Genomic DNA, 16,225 nt, shown 5'->3' on the forward strand with positions numbered 1-16,225 from the left:
GAAAAATGTGTTTTATTTCGAGCATCGATTTCAACGCTATTTTTTCTAATTGCCAATGTTACCTCTAGTACGGACTTCAGTATTTTGATCTACCAGGTCTAAACTAGGTCTGTTCGTGAAACGTGAACGTTCCATACGTTCGGTTCACGTGGCTCAACAAAAGGGAACTTTTTTCACTTAAAACTCCACGCCATTTTTAACGATTCCGGTGTTTCCTGTCACGCGCATCACGGGTGTACCCCATTTGGCATAATGGACATTTGGCATAACGGGTTTTCAAGATGGACGTTTGGTATAATGGACGTTTGGCATAATTGGTCCAAGACATCAGGGACGTTTGGCATAATGGACACTTGGCATAATGGACGTTTGGCATAATTCGTTCAAAAACCATCAAGGACGTTTGGCATAATGGACGTTTGGCATAATGGACGTTTGGCATAATTATTACTAGCTTGTTTTTTTTTATTAAGTATTTGTCATTTTCACGAACGAAAATGTATACTTTTTACCTTTTTTATATTACTTTAAGAGATTATCATTTTTTTCTATAAAAAAATTAGGTATCTCTATATTTTTTCCCCAATAGTCAATTCTTTCCTTTTTGAATAATTCACAATAAATCTTTTCAATGAAATTTTGATATTTTTATTAAATAATTAGTATAAAGAAGAAAATATCTCTTGTTAGCTTAAGATTTTTCCCCTTTCAATATAATTAGCAGTAATTTTTTAAATGAAATTTTCCCTTTTATATGAAATTCATGATGAGAAAAACCACTTCAAATTTTCGACAATTGAGCTTTTATAATGCAATTTTCCCTTCTTTTGATCAAAATTTTACTTGAAGAAGGAAATCTCTAAATAAATTCACATTTTTCCCTTCTTTTTCGAATTTAATCTAAAGAAACCCCAGAACTGGGCAGCACTCATCCGACACGAGACTAGCGGAAAGATTCACAGACACAGAGAACACAGTTCTAGATGACCGAGAGAATTCGTGCTTGCCATTTCATTAGGGCCAAGGGGGTTGACACATCAAATATTTTCATTCGAATCATTCCGTTCATTCCAGAATGAAACCAGAATGATGTTGGAATGATGCCAATTTTTCTGATTCTTCCTAATATAAATTTTGCGTGTTGAGCTGGGAAATGTCATTGCATTTTTTGTGCCGAAACGTAAACAAACGGCAAAAATCCTTCTCAGGACCAATAAATCCGTGTTCCCGTAGGTTGCATGGTATGTTCCGTCGTCGGTCGCAGCGAAATGTGTGGGCACGACAAAATGGGACGGGTGGTGGTTGCTACAGTTCACCGTAACCTGGAATAAGTGGCGACGACGACTGGGGGGCGTCGGATTGGGCTATCACTGATCGGAGAGGATAGCCACAGTGGTATCCACTTTGGGGGAAGAAGCCGCGGAGCAGGCTCTCCTGGTTCCCAGTTCCAAGTGTGAATCTGTTCACATTCGAAGGTCTTCGAAGTATTTTCTTTTATTTACAAGTTAGATGCTCTTAACAACGAGTTCTCTTTCAGAAACTTGACTTGAACAATACATCTCCGGCACGTCCATCGTTATTTACCTTCTCCGTCAAAGGAACAACACTCCATAAACAATCCGGCGGGTCATTGCGGTAACAGCGGGAGGCTGGCCCTTCCGACGAAAAACCCACCAGCAGCAGTCAAACAGCGCCACTCTGCCTCATCCCAGGACCCCTTTCAACGCGGTGCTCGACCCGCGGACTGACGCAGATCTGCAAGCTTCTCCGCCCTCCGCGCTATCTAGGGTCACGACGTGACGGCCAAAGTGCTGGCCATCAACAACGAAGCCGTGATGCCGCAAATGCAACCGCCACCCTTCAACGAACCATGCTCAACCCGGAAATGGAACCGCTAAAGTACAAGTAGTGGAACGACAGCGAACGGAGCATCTCCTATGAGCCGGACGATCTCTACATCGATCCACCGAAGCTGGCCGAAGCGTCGAACGGAGGAGTGGCCATCGCGAGAAGTTACGAGGTGTAGTCGATCGACGTGGCCTACCGGAAGGTCTTCCTGACTACTGGTGACGGGGCGTGGCCGAAAACTTGCTAGTGTTCGTCACGGTGCCGCTGGCCGTCTATGATCATCTGAAGACACTCAAGAGTATGAATGACTTCGAAGAACTCAGCCAGAAGTTGAAGCCCGGCAGCAAAGTGGCCATCATACCAGCTCATACACGAGGAGGGAAACACGGGCAAGAACTGGCCGGAATATCTTAGCCAATCGAAGACGCGAGGAAGGCGGCAAGGCTCGGCTCAAGACGCAGATCAAGACCGTCGAAGTGCAGGACAGACATTGACGGACGACGGCCGACGGTGATATATGAACAAACATTGCGTGGAATGTGAGAATCAATGGGTGAACAGATGTTGGTCGTTGATAGTTTATGGTTCTTTCATAAAATCTCTATTTACAGAGCTCGATTAGCGATTGACCAGAAACACGTGAGAGAAGGCCCGCCCGGAGCACATGATCCCGATTCACCCCAACAGCCGCGCGATTGTTCTCAGAAGAGCAAGTTTGTCATACGCAAATCGCAGACAGCTCTCGCGATGTCGGTTTCTGGATGCCCTGATGAACGACAGATGGTAGAGCCGGCAGGCGGACCACCCGCCCGCCCTTGGTACGGAACACGTACCAGAACAATACGAAAAATACCAGTGACTATCCAATCCCTCTTCACCTTGGCCATCTCCACGCCCCCATGAACCTCCAAAGTTATTCAACGAGGAGGCTCCCTCACGCTACAACCCCAAATATGACCGCATCGTCCCCCTGCCCACGTTCAACGACGAATCTCCGAATGTGGGTGAAACGGCTGAAAGAGGAAACCAGCAGTTCAGGATTGGCGACGGCAGCCGGTTCGGTACAACCTCCGAACCTGCTGAACGGCATGTGTGCGCTGCATTTGGATCAAAGTAAGTTTGTTAGTAGTACATCTCAGCATTAGCTGGATATTCTTGAAATGGATTATCACCCTCTTTTTTCAGCCTACTCTATCAGAATCTTCAAGGTCAACCTCAACCTGCGATGCACAAATCTGCCTCGAAAGTGCCCCATGATCGATCACAGCGACAGACGGTGACGGCGAGTCCACCGCGAACGGTAGCAGTGGAACATTGCCCTGCACGAAGCTCATCCTGGAGAAGCATTTGCAGCGGCCTTGCGTTCCCCTTCTCCGAACGGCGACCCTGCTGCGGCACCACCATTCCGAGATCGCCAGGCCGCACGGAGAGTCCAACCGGCTCGTGTACTACCTGAAACTGATCACCGACAGCATGATCTGGATAAGCCTAACTTGGCGAAGCCGGTACGGCGTTGGCAATGCCCAAGCTCTAATACAATCAGCCGCGTGAAATTCCCCTCAGGTAGCAGTCGACGCGTTAGTTGGTGAGAAAGCTGCATTCCGAACCAACGCCCCCTCCCTCACCCTCTACAAGGAAGCCATCAAGAAGCCAGCTGGTTTGGATTATCCGATCTGTAGGTCGCAACGAAATGGGAGTCAACCATTCCGTCCTGGTTCTGAAGCTGAACACCGTTCTGGAAACCTGACTCAGTCCCGGACCCTTCAAACTGATTTGGAACCTTCTGCAACTTCCCAGCATAAGTTGGTGGAACATTTTCACCGCAGTCGCACCATCACGCAGGAAACCCCAGCAATCGCAATAACTCCCAATCCGGTTTGATGTAATTCCAAAAAGAACATGTGATTAAGCTTCATACTTGTATCTAAAAAAAAATAAAAAAAAATCCAAAACAAAAATTAGAAGAAAACGTGTCCCCGAAATACGCCGGAACCTAGCCAAGAAATACGCTTAAAATCTGGCCCATTTCGTCCACAATAACTAGTTAAAATCTGACCTAATCCATCAGTGTAACCGCATAACCGAACTCAGAAACCTGGGAAAAGTCTGGGGGAAATCGGCCAGAAGATCTCCGGCCGCTGCCGAAAATTCATTCTCCCCACCACCCTCCGTAAAAACAGCTGAACATCCGCCTGTTGTACGAGTTGGCCCTGTCTCGCTCCCTACTTCTGCCCCGCCGCCGTCAGATCTTTCCTGACCCTCTGCAACTGTATTTCCTATTCGCGAAACTGAGCAGACTCTGTTTAAACTCGCTGAAGAGACTCAGCCAAGGACTCAGCAGATCCAAATCTTCATTATTTATTTCATCCTGAACTGCGTCCCGCACATCTACAGAAAGTACAGATCCAGCGCGGCCACCAGAAAGCGGATTTTGTCCGGAAGAATATATTTCACTCCATCATCTAACACCTCCTTGAAGAACCATGGCAGGAACCTGTCAAGAGTGCGCCCTCCGCCAAGAATCCAATACCGATCCATACACACGTCGGCAAAACTGACTCCTCAAACTCCAACTCTCGTTCGCCGATCCTGCCAACCTCGTGGCCAATACCCGAATTGTTTTCGGGTCGGTTCGCTCAGTCAGACACTAGTGTAGGCCAAAACATGTCAGTCCAGTCGTTTCTCCGGATCTAAACGGCACGGTCCACAGAACAACCGCAGACTCCCCTTCCAAAGTACCCAGCACCAACAAATGTTTTGATTCTGAAAGATAAATATTATGACAGCCACACTGTTATCTGCACTTGCTCATTTTTGCCAGAATCATCCTCGTCATTCCAGTCATTCCAGAATTAACCCGGAATTATTCCAGAATGACCGAGTGTCAACCCCCTTGATTAGGGCACATAACTTTTTTAGGCAAGAGTGTGTCCCTTTCACACCTTATGTAAACTGTCATTTGAGTGAAAGGGATACACTATTGTTTACAAAAGTTATGTGCCCTTTTGAAATGTTAGGCTCCAATTATGCCCTCGAGTCCATTTTCAAGAAAAAGTTCATCCTTCAAAACAAAAAGTGTTCTCTACGGGAACTGAACCAGAGACCTTTAATAGACTAACTCAATGACTAAACTGCCTTGGCCACAGCAGCTTGGTGACACAAGAGTAGTCAGATTTCGATGTATGACTCTTGTTGCAGATTTACTGTTTCAATAAATTAATTAGATTAATTGTTTTGCAGGTGTGAGTTGGTACCGAGGTTGGTACCATTATTCTAAATATCGAGTTTAGCATTGAGCTCTCTATAAATTTTGATGGAATTATACCCTCGATCCTGTATTTTGGGTGAATGGATGTCGATGTTGCTTTTCTTTAAATATTTTGCAATTAAGTTTTTTTATACAATTTTCCCATCATTTTTTATATTAGCTTGAAGAAGGGAAATTCTCTTATAGATGTTGTCTTTAAACATTTATATAATTTCTGCACATTTTTTCTCTGTTGGTTTAATTTTTGCAATAAAGTTGTTTATGGAATTTTCCCTTCTTTTATTAATTCAATACTAATCTTAAAGAAGGGACAACTGCCCAAAAAAAATAAATGCTGATTATTTGTTATTTTTAAGAGAGGTAGGTGAAAAACATAAAAATTTTGCGATAGTCAAACATTTAAAGAGTGTCAAAATGTGAATCTTTAAATTTACTGAAGTTGAAGTAAGTTGAATTTTATATAAATAAATATAAATGTTATAAAAAATGTCATAATCGAAGTTAATTGTCAAATATTCAAAAAGTATTGTTTTTAGAGATTTTCCCTTCTAAAAGTTGAATTTAAAATAAAGAGGGAAAATTTCATAACTCATTTGTCAAATATTTAAAGAAAGAAAAAATGTGCATCCCTTATTAAGGATGAATATTAAAGAGGAAAAAATTGCATAAAAACAATGATTGCAAAATTTTGAAAAAAAAACAAACTGCACATTTTTTGAGAGATTTTACCTTATTTTATCTTTAAAATAAAAGAAGAGCAAATTGCTTTAAAAAATTTAAATGCATTTCGTTAAAGACGAGCAAAATGTACATACATTCTTTAGGTTGAATTTGAAAAAGGAGGGAAAAGGGTAAACAGTATAAAATCTTTATTGCTTGATTTCAAAGACTGGCAAAACTTACATCACTTTGTTAGGTTGAATTTAAAATAAAAGAAGGAATAATTGAATACAAAAAATTAGCTGCAAAATATTTCAAAAGAAGACAAATCTCAATATTATATATTTATGAAAAAAATGCATTTAATATTTATGAAAAATTGCATTTTCAAGCTTTATTAAGAAAAAAAGGAAAAAAAATACATCTATTGGGAGAAAATGACAAAGATACTAGATTTCTTGAAAACAAAAATCATTTTTAAAGTAAAGTTATCTGCTTAGAAAAAAGGAAAAAAAATAGCTAGCAAAAATTATGCCAAACGTCCTTTATGGGTTTTGAACGAATTATGCCAAACGTCCATTATGCCAAATGTCCATTATGCCAAACGTCCCTGATGTCTTGGACCAATTATGCCAAACGTCCATTATGCCAAACGTCCATCTTGAAAACCCGTTAGGCCAAATGTCCATTATGCCAAATGGGGTGCACCCCGCATCACGTTCACTCTCCGCGAATCACTTTCAGCCGAACTAGCCATTTCGCACTGAAATCATCTCAATGACTTCACTCAACGTTTGCTGACTCCTCACCGTTTCCTCGACACGACAAAACCCGTTTCTTTGTAGGTTAGGTCACTTGATCTAGCTTTTCTCCTATTGGGAGGAGATTGTGTGCCTTGTCCTGGGTTTTGTAGACTTCCCGGATAAAGCATTTCTTTTCTCGGCTAAGTGTATATATTTTGTTCAGAATCGGCTCCCAATGAGAATGATGAACGACGTCGCGGCAGTTCACGATTAAAAACCATTTCTGATCACTTTTTTTTCATTTTAATGCAAAAAAAAAGTTGACAAGAAAACATTTTTTCGATAGATCAACTATGGTCCCCTTGGAACGAGCTGTCAAGAAGGAGATTTTCTGTCAAGAAGGACCGTGAGGTTAATTTTTCAAAATTGATTTAAAAATCCATTTTAAACTCTTTGTGGTCGTACAAAGTGTCATTGTACTCAGAAAAATAAGTTTTATCGCTGTAAACGATAATATCAGCAATCTAAGCTTCATTTTAGGACCCAATTGGCGTTGTTTATACATAAAGGGTAATATTTCGTTTGACGTCCTGAGAAGGGAAAGTATTTTGACCGTCACCATTCAGATAAAGTACGCAGCCCTAGACGCAGCCAGTTTCTCGATTGCCTCGCACGCGTCACCAAATATTCGAACACTCCCCTTTTGTTTGGCGATTTGACGTGCGCCACGTCAGCCCCCGTTCTGTCAAACCTTTGAAAACAACAAGCTGCTTTTTTTTCTGCAATCCTTGCGTCCGGAAGTTTTCACGCGAGTTTATTTTCGTGGTTGCTTTCTTCGCGTGTCGTAACAACCCGGCAGCGATCGAGAGAGATGGCCGCCATCAACGCGGTGTCCCTGCGCAACCAGCTGGCCCAGCTGACCAACTCGTCCGGCATCCACAAGGAGCAGGCAGACAGTGAGTGTTTCAGGCTACTTCCGGGAAGGACTTGGGCTAAATTTGTTGTTATTTTCTTATTTGTAGAGTATCGCGCCCTGCTGGAGCAGATTCTGCTCAACACCGAAACCGAACTGGTCGAAACGCTCAAGATCTTCATCGAAGCCAGTGAGTATTGGAAGATTGTTTGTTTTTATAAGGATTTCAAGCTATTTCTCTATTTCCAGTCGTCAACGAGCACGTCAGCTTGGTGATCTCCCGGCAGGTGCTGTCGGACGTGGGCGCCCACTTGACCAAGCTGCCGGACGACATCTCGAAGGCGGTGTCGCACTTTACGCTGGACAAGGTTCAGCCGCGGGTGATTTCGTTCGAGGAGCAGGTCGCCAGCATCCGGCAGCACCTGGCGCAGATCTACGAGCGCAACCAGAACTGGAAGGAGGCGGCCAACGTGCTCGGTGGGATCCCGCTGGAGACGGGACAAAAGTGAGCGTTTTGAGTGTTGAGTTGAAGTGACAGGTTCTAACGCGAGATCTTTTTCAGACCTTACTCGTTGGACTACAAACTGGAGACTTATCTGAAGATCGCACGACTCTATCTGGAGGACGAAGATCCGGTTCAGGCGGAGGCGTTCATCAACCGTGCCTCGATCCTGCAGGCGGACAGCAAGGACGAGAAGCTGCAGATTCTGTTTGAGGTTTGCTACGCCCGCGTTCTGGACTATCGCCGCAAGTTTATCGAAGCCGCTCAACGGTACAACGAGCTGTCCTATCGAACCATCGTAGACGAGGGGGAACGCATGACGGCACTCAAGAAGGCCCTCATCTGTACGGTCCTGGCCTCAGCCGGCCAGCAGCGATCCCGCATGTTGGCGACCCTCTTCAAGGACGAACGCTGCCAGCATCTGCCGGCGTACTCAATTCTGGAGAAAATGTACCTCGACCGGATCATTCGCCGGTCGGAGCTGCAAGATTTTGAAGCCCTGCTGCAGGCCCACCAGAAGGCGTCCACCGTGGACGGATCGACGATCCTGGACCGGGCCGTGTTCGAGCACAATCTCCTCTCGGCCAGCAAGCTGTACAACAACATTACGTTCGACGAGCTGGGCTCGCTGCTGGAGATTCAGCCGAACAAGGCCGAACGGATCGCCTCGCAGATGATCACCGAAGGGCGCATGAACGGCTACATCGATCAGATCGACGGCGTTGTGCACTTTGAAAGTAAGAACACATTTAAACTTGGAAATTTAAGCTACACCAATCTTTTAATTTTCAGCTCGTGAAATTTTACCCCAGTGGGACAAACAAATTCAGAGCCTGTGCTACCAGGTGAATGGCCTGATTGAGAAGATCAGCGCCGCCGAACCGGAGTGGATCAGCAAGGTCATGGAGGAGGAGATGTGCACCTAAAAGGGAGGACATCGTCGCTTCGAAGATGGAACTTGCTCTGATGCAGAGATTCGATTAATGATTAATTAAAACGCAAACGTTCTGAAAGTAAAATGACTAATATTTCATTGTTCAATCCAACACTCCAATCTCCACCGTGTACGCCGGATGTCCCATCTCGAACAACGCGTGCGACATCCCACTCCGCTTGGCAATCGCCGCCGCCGTTTCGTTCGAATTGTTCACCAGCCCGGCTCGCACCCGATCGTCCATCAGCAACGTAACGAGCGTGCTCCGGCAGTTGGACACGGTGGCCGCAATGTGCAGCGGCGTTTGGTCTCCCTGCGAGATGGCATTAACGTCCGCTCCGTGCTGCAACATCAGTGCCACACATTCGGCGTTGTTCCACTTGCACGCGGAATGCAGCGGCGTCCAGCCGAGTTCGGTACGGGCGTTTGGTTTGGCACCGTACCGCAGCAGCAGTTCGACCATGGCGGTGTTGTTGTTGTAGCAAGCCTTGTGTAGCGGAGTGTACCCGTCCTCGTCGACGGCGTGTACTACGGAGGGCTTTTTAGAGAGGACCTCCGTTAGAACTTCGAGCTTGTCTTCGCCGGCGGCCCACAGAGCCAGTCGTTCGAGGGATGCTAGCAAAAAAAGATCTCTGTTAGCATGAAGAGACACAACCCAAAAGTTCAAACTCACCCTGCGGATTTTTGTCCTCCTCAACCAGATCATCCGGATCGTCCCAGCCGCTGACGAACATACCGCGCGGAGTTTTGCTCATCTTTTCCTCCAGATCTTCCAGCGTTTCGATTTCCTCTTTTTTTTCGTCATCGATGCCGCGGGCAATTTGTTCCCACTCCTGACCTGACTTTTGCTTGGCCATTGTTTTTGTGTAATAAAACTATTGAAATGCGTATTTCAATAAAAGTTTCAATGAAATATGAAAAATACACCCGAATCTAATGCAAGCTCTGATAAAATTTTATTTTGTTATGACAGTTTGCGACAAAACGAAATACGGTAAACATCACAAGCATCACATTTCAAATTTACAGAAAATCTGTAAGTACTTTACAAATTTTTCAATTAGCATGATCAGCACGCAGCCAAATTTGAGAAAGAACTTACACACAAAATCAGAAATAAACCTAAAAAAAGTACTTTCTACCCTGTTTCTCCCCAAAAAAGGATACTTTCAATGATTTTAGAATTTTTCAGTTTTTTTTAACGCTTGTAACACTTTTTTGGTTCCAGTCTGCGCGGAAACTAAACTCATGATTGATTCTGCACATATCCAATATGCAACATTATGAATAAAGTGTGCCATGGCATGACAGCCACATTTTTTCTAATGTTGGTGCTACCACAGAGTAATCCAGAGGGAGCAGTGGCATTTGATTTATGGTTGCGTTACGCGGTACATCGTGGTATTTACATCCCCCCTTCAGCAAAAAATTTGCTTTTCGTTAGGTCTCGGGGCAAACTGACGTTTGAGGCGTTACTTATTTATCACAGCAACCAGGTGTATTTCTCATGTTGTCAATTTTTCCCATTTTCTAAGTACATTCTAGTGGCTTTACTTTCAAATGTAAAGAATGCCCGTGAAGATTATAGAAAATTGAGATTTCTTTTCAATAAAAGTGTGTGTTTTGTGCATGTACTTTGCAGTTTTGGTTCACCGGCCTATTGAAGTCGGAACTAACCATTTACATGTGTGACCGGACGTTTAGTTATGATTTCACGTGACTAACGGTTAAACCATTTGATTTTTTTCTTGACCGGTTCCTTCCGAAGTGCGTATACCGCTTAAAAGTAAAACACTTTCACCGATACAATGATTTTGTTCCATAAATGCTGGAAGTCGTATGCTCGGTAGTATGACAAAACAAACTTTGGTAGAAAGAGATAGCAAATCTGATGCAAACAAACCCGCAGCTGCCTTGTGAACATACTTTGAATGTGTTGATAAATTTCTGACTGGAAAGCCTTACGTCAGGCTACGTTTTTAGCAAATATCGTGTGTACCCCACATTGAGCGTGTTAGTAATGTGTTAAAAAAAAAACTCCAGAAATGTTAAAATATTTACAAAATGACCAATTTATTTTATCGTGTGCCAAAAGTCTGCAGACATCACTGGCATCCCGGGCCTCCCTTCTTTTTGACGTTTTCTTTTTGCAGGTGCATCCGCGCTGTGCTGTTTTGCGTCTTCAAAGCTGAGGGTGGTTCAGTTCAGTCAGTCAACAACATTCGAGTACGACGGTCGGTCCAGAAGCGGTTATTTTCGCGAGTGCTGCTCACTCGGTTTTACCAATTTTTTGTGTGTTCCGTTTTCGTTTTTGTGGCCCTGGTTTGTTACTTGGTTTGGGGCCAGCTACGACGCGTTAAAAAAAGAATTGATTTTTCGGTGTGAGCTGCCCAAATTCGAGCAAAAATCGGCAACAGTTGCGATAGGTGCAAAACACAAGCGCAGTCTTCTCGGAAGGAATACATAAATCATTCGCGGAAGGTTGCATCAAGAAAAAGTGCAACAGAAAATCGATTTCGATCGAGGTGGCGACGCGTTTTGGTTTTCAAAATTTACCTTTTTTGAAAACAGGAAAAACGTCACACTGACAGCATAAACAATCACACATTCGGAGCCGATTTTCCACTCATCTAGGGGAGAAAATTTTAGTTGTTTTGGTTTTTCCACTCCCTCTCGGGGTCAGTCGGGGCACTTTCCGGTCTTTGACTTCTTCCATTTTTGTTTTCGGGAAAGTTTTTCGCAAATAACATGGTCGTCGCGAGCTGCTCGGAGAAACTGCAGTGCATTTCCACCTGATCGATTTTCCGTGTTCCTTGTGTGTGTCACTTTGGTGGAATCGTATAAAAAAGAGAAAAGTTTCATTTTTTTTGTTGTGTTTTACTTTACAGCTTTCGAGTGTAAATTTCAAATTGTGAAGAAAAAGTTGAAAAATTTCCAAATGATTGATTGTGTATGGTGTGTGTAGTTTTAGTTTAGTGCGTATTCTAACAAAAAAAAAAGTTGAAGAAAAATATTATTCAAATAGTGCTTCCGGTACTAAATTACACCTCACCCTCACCTATTGTGAAGAAAATGGCCAACAATCGTCACCTCTAAAGTACCACACGGGCCATTCGATTTTGATTGGATTATTGTGCAAATCAAGCTGCGGCGGGGGCGTTGCAGCGAAATAACGCGCTATCGTGTGTCGTGTAATAATTCTGAACAACTCAACCTCCGGAGAAACTGCAGCCGCTAGCAAGCCGCCACATACTACAGGTAGGTGGTTCTGTGGATTTGCATAAAAAGTTACGGCGCGGTCCGTCAGCCCACGGCGAAACATTTGTAACAACAACACAACGTTGGATAGTTTCTTGTATTTTTTCTACGCGGGCCAAGATTCTGAATGGAATCGATAAATGAATGAATGAACGGATTTCGAGAGTGGAGTCGATTGGAGTGTATCTGGTCAATGATTGGCTCTTGGCTGGTAGGTTTTTTTTTGGAAGATTTTATGGGGTAGAAGTAGCGAGGCTCTTGTTTAGGGCCACTTACGAAAATCAATAAAACTTTTGTTATGTAATAAGCTGAGTTTGGAGATGAAGACAGGCGGAGATAAATGCAGTGTAAATTTGTGTAGAATATACTTTAAGATTAGGTTTGGGACCATCCAAAAACCACGTGGACACTTCTTCAACCCAAGTGTTTGACGTTTTTGAAATGTTAGACCTGATTAAAAAAAAATTCAAAAAGATTGGAAAATATCACGAATGTTTCATGTTTTAGCATGAAAAATCGGACCATCAGTTTCTGAGATAGGTACAATCTTCGATGTCTCTTAGACAATTTTATAGCAATTGTTCTGAACTTTAAAAATATACATATATATTTTCAGAAATTGCATCACTGTCACTGTTTATAAACTTCGAAAAACTGAAAATATTTCGCTGAAATTTAACTTTCGGTGGCTATATCTTGAAAACGGGGCCCTATTTAAAAAATCTGTAAAGAACTTTTTGATTCCCAATTTAATTTCACATAAAAAAATTAGGACAACAAAATTTATATATGAAATATCGATTTTTTTTCAAAAAATACTATTTTTTTATTTATAACTCCGCGGCAGAAATTTTGGAAAATAAGGTTTAACCTATTTTTTCTGAAAATTCTTGTCCTAAGGGGTAACTTTTGTCCCTGATCACGAATCCGAGGTTCTTTTTTTTAAATCTCGTGACAGAGGGGCAGTACGACCCCTTTTATTTTTGAACATGCGATAAAAAAGGTGTTTCAATAATTTGCCGCCTGAAACGGTGATGAGATAGAAATTTGGTGTCAATAGGACTTTTATGTAAAATTGGACTCCCGTTCTAATGGCGTACACAAAAATTCAAAAACAGAATTTCACCCAAAAAGGTTACCCCTTAGGACAAAGTTTCGCGAAAATCGAAGAGGGGTCGGGGCAACTGTTGTGTGAGTAAGCGGACCCCTAAGTTGTAACAAACAGCTCTGTTATGTACTTAAATGAACTCAAAAAAATAAAATCTAACCATCCACTTTCACGACCTCCGGGTCTTTTGTGGTCCCTATTGCAAGTTTCTGCTTGAACCTAGGAGTCCAAAGGCTCGAATGGGGAGAGCACCCAAACCTATTTTTACTCCAAGGAACCTTCCACCCCAGGGTTCGAACTGACGACCTTTGGATTGCGAGTCCGCCAGCGATTCCACCGGAGTAGGCTTGGTTTGGTGTGTTATTTGTACTTATGGCATGGAGACGACTCCTACACGACGTTTTACTTCCCCATCCGATGGAAGGTCAGAGCAGATGGGAATCGAACCCATGATCTTCCGCTTACTAAGCGGACAGCTTAACCATTCGGCCAAGCCTGGCTGCCACTTAAATGAACTCATTGTAACTTAATTATTCACTAATAAAACTGAATTGAACCGAAAATATCTTTACTGATGTCTTTTTGAGGGGTGAGTCTAATTCGCTCTCCATCCGCATTGACCTTCTCTCATCTATGATTTTGCCACTCTGATTCAGGTAGAATTGATTCTACTCCCTATTATCACAACATGACGAAATCCACTTAGCAATCTGCTAAAATCTCCGTCTAAAAGCGAAATGTAATGATAAAATTTAAAAAAAATAAGGAATCTGGAATTTAACAATTTGAAATTTCAGAATTTACAAATTCAAATAAAAAAATAGAATTCATAATTTGAAATTGCCAAAACTTACAGACTCAAAAAACGTAAAAAAGAACGATTTTTTAAATTTAAAAATTACGAAAATACTACAATTGTTTGTTTCAATTTAAAAAAAATTAAGAACGTTCTTTAAATATCAAATTATTAAAATATTAAATTATTAAATTATTAAATTATTAAATTATTAAATTATTAAATTATTAAATTATTAAATTATTAAATTATTAATTTATTAAATTATTAAATTATTAAATTATTAAATTATTAAATTATTAAATTATTAAATTATTAAATTATTAAATTATTAAATTATTAAATTATTAAATTATTAAATTATTAAATTATTAAATTATTAAATTATTAAATTATTAAATTATTAAATTATTAAATTATTAAATTATTATATTATTAAATTATTAAATTATTAAATTATTAAATTATTAAATTATTAAATTATTAAATTATTAAATTATTAAATTATTAAATTATTAAATTATTAAATTATTAAATTATTAAATTATTAAATTATTAAATTATTAAATTATTTAATTATTAAATTATTAAATTATTAAATTATTAAATTATGAAATTATTAAATTATTAAATTATTAAATTATTAAATTATTAAATTATTAAATTATTAAATTATTAAATTATTAAATTATTAAATTATTAAATTATTAAATTAATTTAATTTTTTCATTATTTAATTATTAAATTTTATTTTTTTGCCATTTTCTTAGTTTGGATCTTTTTCGTAGTCATATTTTAGTTTTGAGAAATTTAGAGAAGAAAATAATAGAAATTTCGTGTTTCGATTTTCCAGCGTAAAATTTTGGCGAGAATTATCAAGTAGGTACAAAATCCCTAGATTTTATAATTTGGTGATTTTTTGTATGGTTTTTAATTTTTAAAATTTTTGAATTTATTTTTTTTCTGAATTTGTTTTCAAAGCAACGATATTTAAAGTGTTACAAAAAAAATGCTAATATTGTTTCAGAAATGGCAAAAAAGGTTCCACTTGGTGCAGGTGGGACATGAATCCACAACTGATCAACGGTACTGATCCAAATGCTTTCTGTATGATTCTTTTTTCGTTTGAAATTTCATTCATTATTTTACTCTCTTCTTTGTTTGTCGCGATTTTTTTATATGGCGCGGATTTCGTGCGGATTGGGTTTTGGGGTCGGCGCGGATCTGGCGCGGATTTTTTTTCGAGTTTTCCGTAACAACCCTGTAATTATTAAGAACTCATTATCATAAAAGATTTTTTGCCATAAATCATTCAAACGCTAAGTCAAAATCGTTTTTTCAAATACGGATGATCCCACACATCCATTTGCCCATTAAAATCCAATTTATCTCTTGAAAGTCCCACAGTATTGTTCCCATATTACATTTGAAAAAAAAACAGTGTCAAGTGTCCATTAAAAAGCACCTGTACGCAGCAAACCAAGCTGTTCGAGTGAGTATTCGTTTGCCTGCAATCTAAAGAAACCCAAACACAACCCATTACCAACCAAAACCGACCGGCGATAACTCTCAACTTCACGGCGGCGGCGTGGTGACATTTCAAGCGACTGTCTCAACGACCCAGCTGAACGGCTCACTTTGCGTAGTGCCTGTACTCTACAACACATTTAAACGGATCCGTTGAACCTGTCGGATTCGCTTCGGTTGGGGCGTAAATTTTGTAAAGGCGCTTGGCCGTGTGATTTATGAACGGGCCATTTTCGGCAAGAGGTTCACACACCGAAGGAAGTCGGTGGCCCCAGCACTTTTAAAAGGAAACGCGCGAGCAAAAACAAACAAATCGGTTTGGCCGACCACCTTCTTCCTCTTCGGTTTCGATGTTAACTGAAATGTACCAAATAATGACAGGTCGAGCGAGCGGGCGCATGTTTGTAGCCAGCAAACCATTCCGAATTACGATCATTACCGGCAGCTGAGAATCGGTTTCAGATGGATCATCGTTACGCGCGGTTGTTACGCAAACCGTTGAACCAAAGGCCGGCTCGACGTGCCAAAAATTGCCACGAAATCGAGCGTATCGAAAATTGACTTGCAGATAATTTGGTGAAATTAGCTTCGCGAAACCATTATGGAAAAATAAAACGTTGCTGGCGTTTGATGCTGATGGCAGCAAGGTAATAACCGTGTTTCAGAAA

General features: G+C 41.0%; 4 protein-coding genes across 15 annotated transcripts in view; 3 read left to right on the plus strand and 1 right to left on the minus strand.

The window, feature by feature from the left end:
- Positions 1-2,310: 2,310 nt before the first annotated feature.
- Positions 2,311-3,128, plus strand: LOC119766321. The gene is made up of 2 exons (XM_038250801.1): positions 2,311-2,961; positions 3,034-3,128. The coding sequence occupies exons 1-2, from the start codon at positions 2,748-2,750 to the stop codon at positions 3,126-3,128; spliced, it is 309 nt and encodes a 102-aa protein (XP_038106729.1). The 5' UTR covers positions 2,311-2,747.
- Positions 3,129-7,252: 4,124 nt separating this feature from the next.
- LOC6031960 (COP9 signalosome complex subunit 4) lies at positions 7,253-8,953 on the plus strand. Its single transcript, XM_001842584.2, has 5 exons — positions 7,253-7,475; positions 7,542-7,622; positions 7,682-7,937; positions 7,995-8,671; positions 8,727-8,953. Exons 1-5 carry the CDS (start codon positions 7,391-7,393, stop codon positions 8,858-8,860), a joined length of 1,233 nt encoding a protein of 410 aa, XP_001842636.1. The 5' UTR covers positions 7,253-7,390; the 3' UTR covers positions 8,861-8,953.
- On the minus strand, positions 8,940-9,827 carry LOC6031959 (ankyrin repeat domain-containing protein 49). Its single transcript, XM_001842583.2, has 2 exons — positions 9,542-9,827; positions 8,940-9,483 (listed from the first exon to the last, which is right to left on the minus strand). The coding sequence occupies exons 1-2, from the start codon at positions 9,723-9,725 to the stop codon at positions 8,972-8,974; spliced, it is 696 nt and encodes a 231-aa protein (XP_001842635.2). The 5' UTR covers positions 9,726-9,827; the 3' UTR covers positions 8,940-8,971.
- A 1,244-nt stretch (positions 9,828-11,071) lies between these two features.
- Positions 11,072-16,225, plus strand: part of LOC6031957 (kinesin-like protein KIF21B) — a 115,466-nt gene continuing 110,312 nt past the window's right edge. For 5 of the 12 annotated variants that reach the window (XM_038251957.1, XM_038251967.1, XM_038251968.1 and 2 more), the window contains exons 1-2: positions 11,087-11,349; positions 11,757-12,126. The gene's annotated coding sequence lies outside the window, so the exon portion shown is untranslated. Of the gene's footprint in view, positions 11,350-11,756; positions 12,127-16,225 lie in introns of all 12 variants that reach the window. The other 7 variants (XM_038251964.1, XM_038251959.1, XM_038251958.1 and 4 more) reach the window with 7 other exon arrangements.

Source organism: Culex quinquefasciatus, chromosome 2 (assembly GCF_015732765.1).
Source record: "Culex quinquefasciatus strain JHB chromosome 2, VPISU_Cqui_1.0_pri_paternal, whole genome shotgun sequence".
NCBI classification, from domain to species: domain Eukaryota; kingdom Metazoa; phylum Arthropoda; class Insecta; order Diptera; family Culicidae; genus Culex; species Culex quinquefasciatus.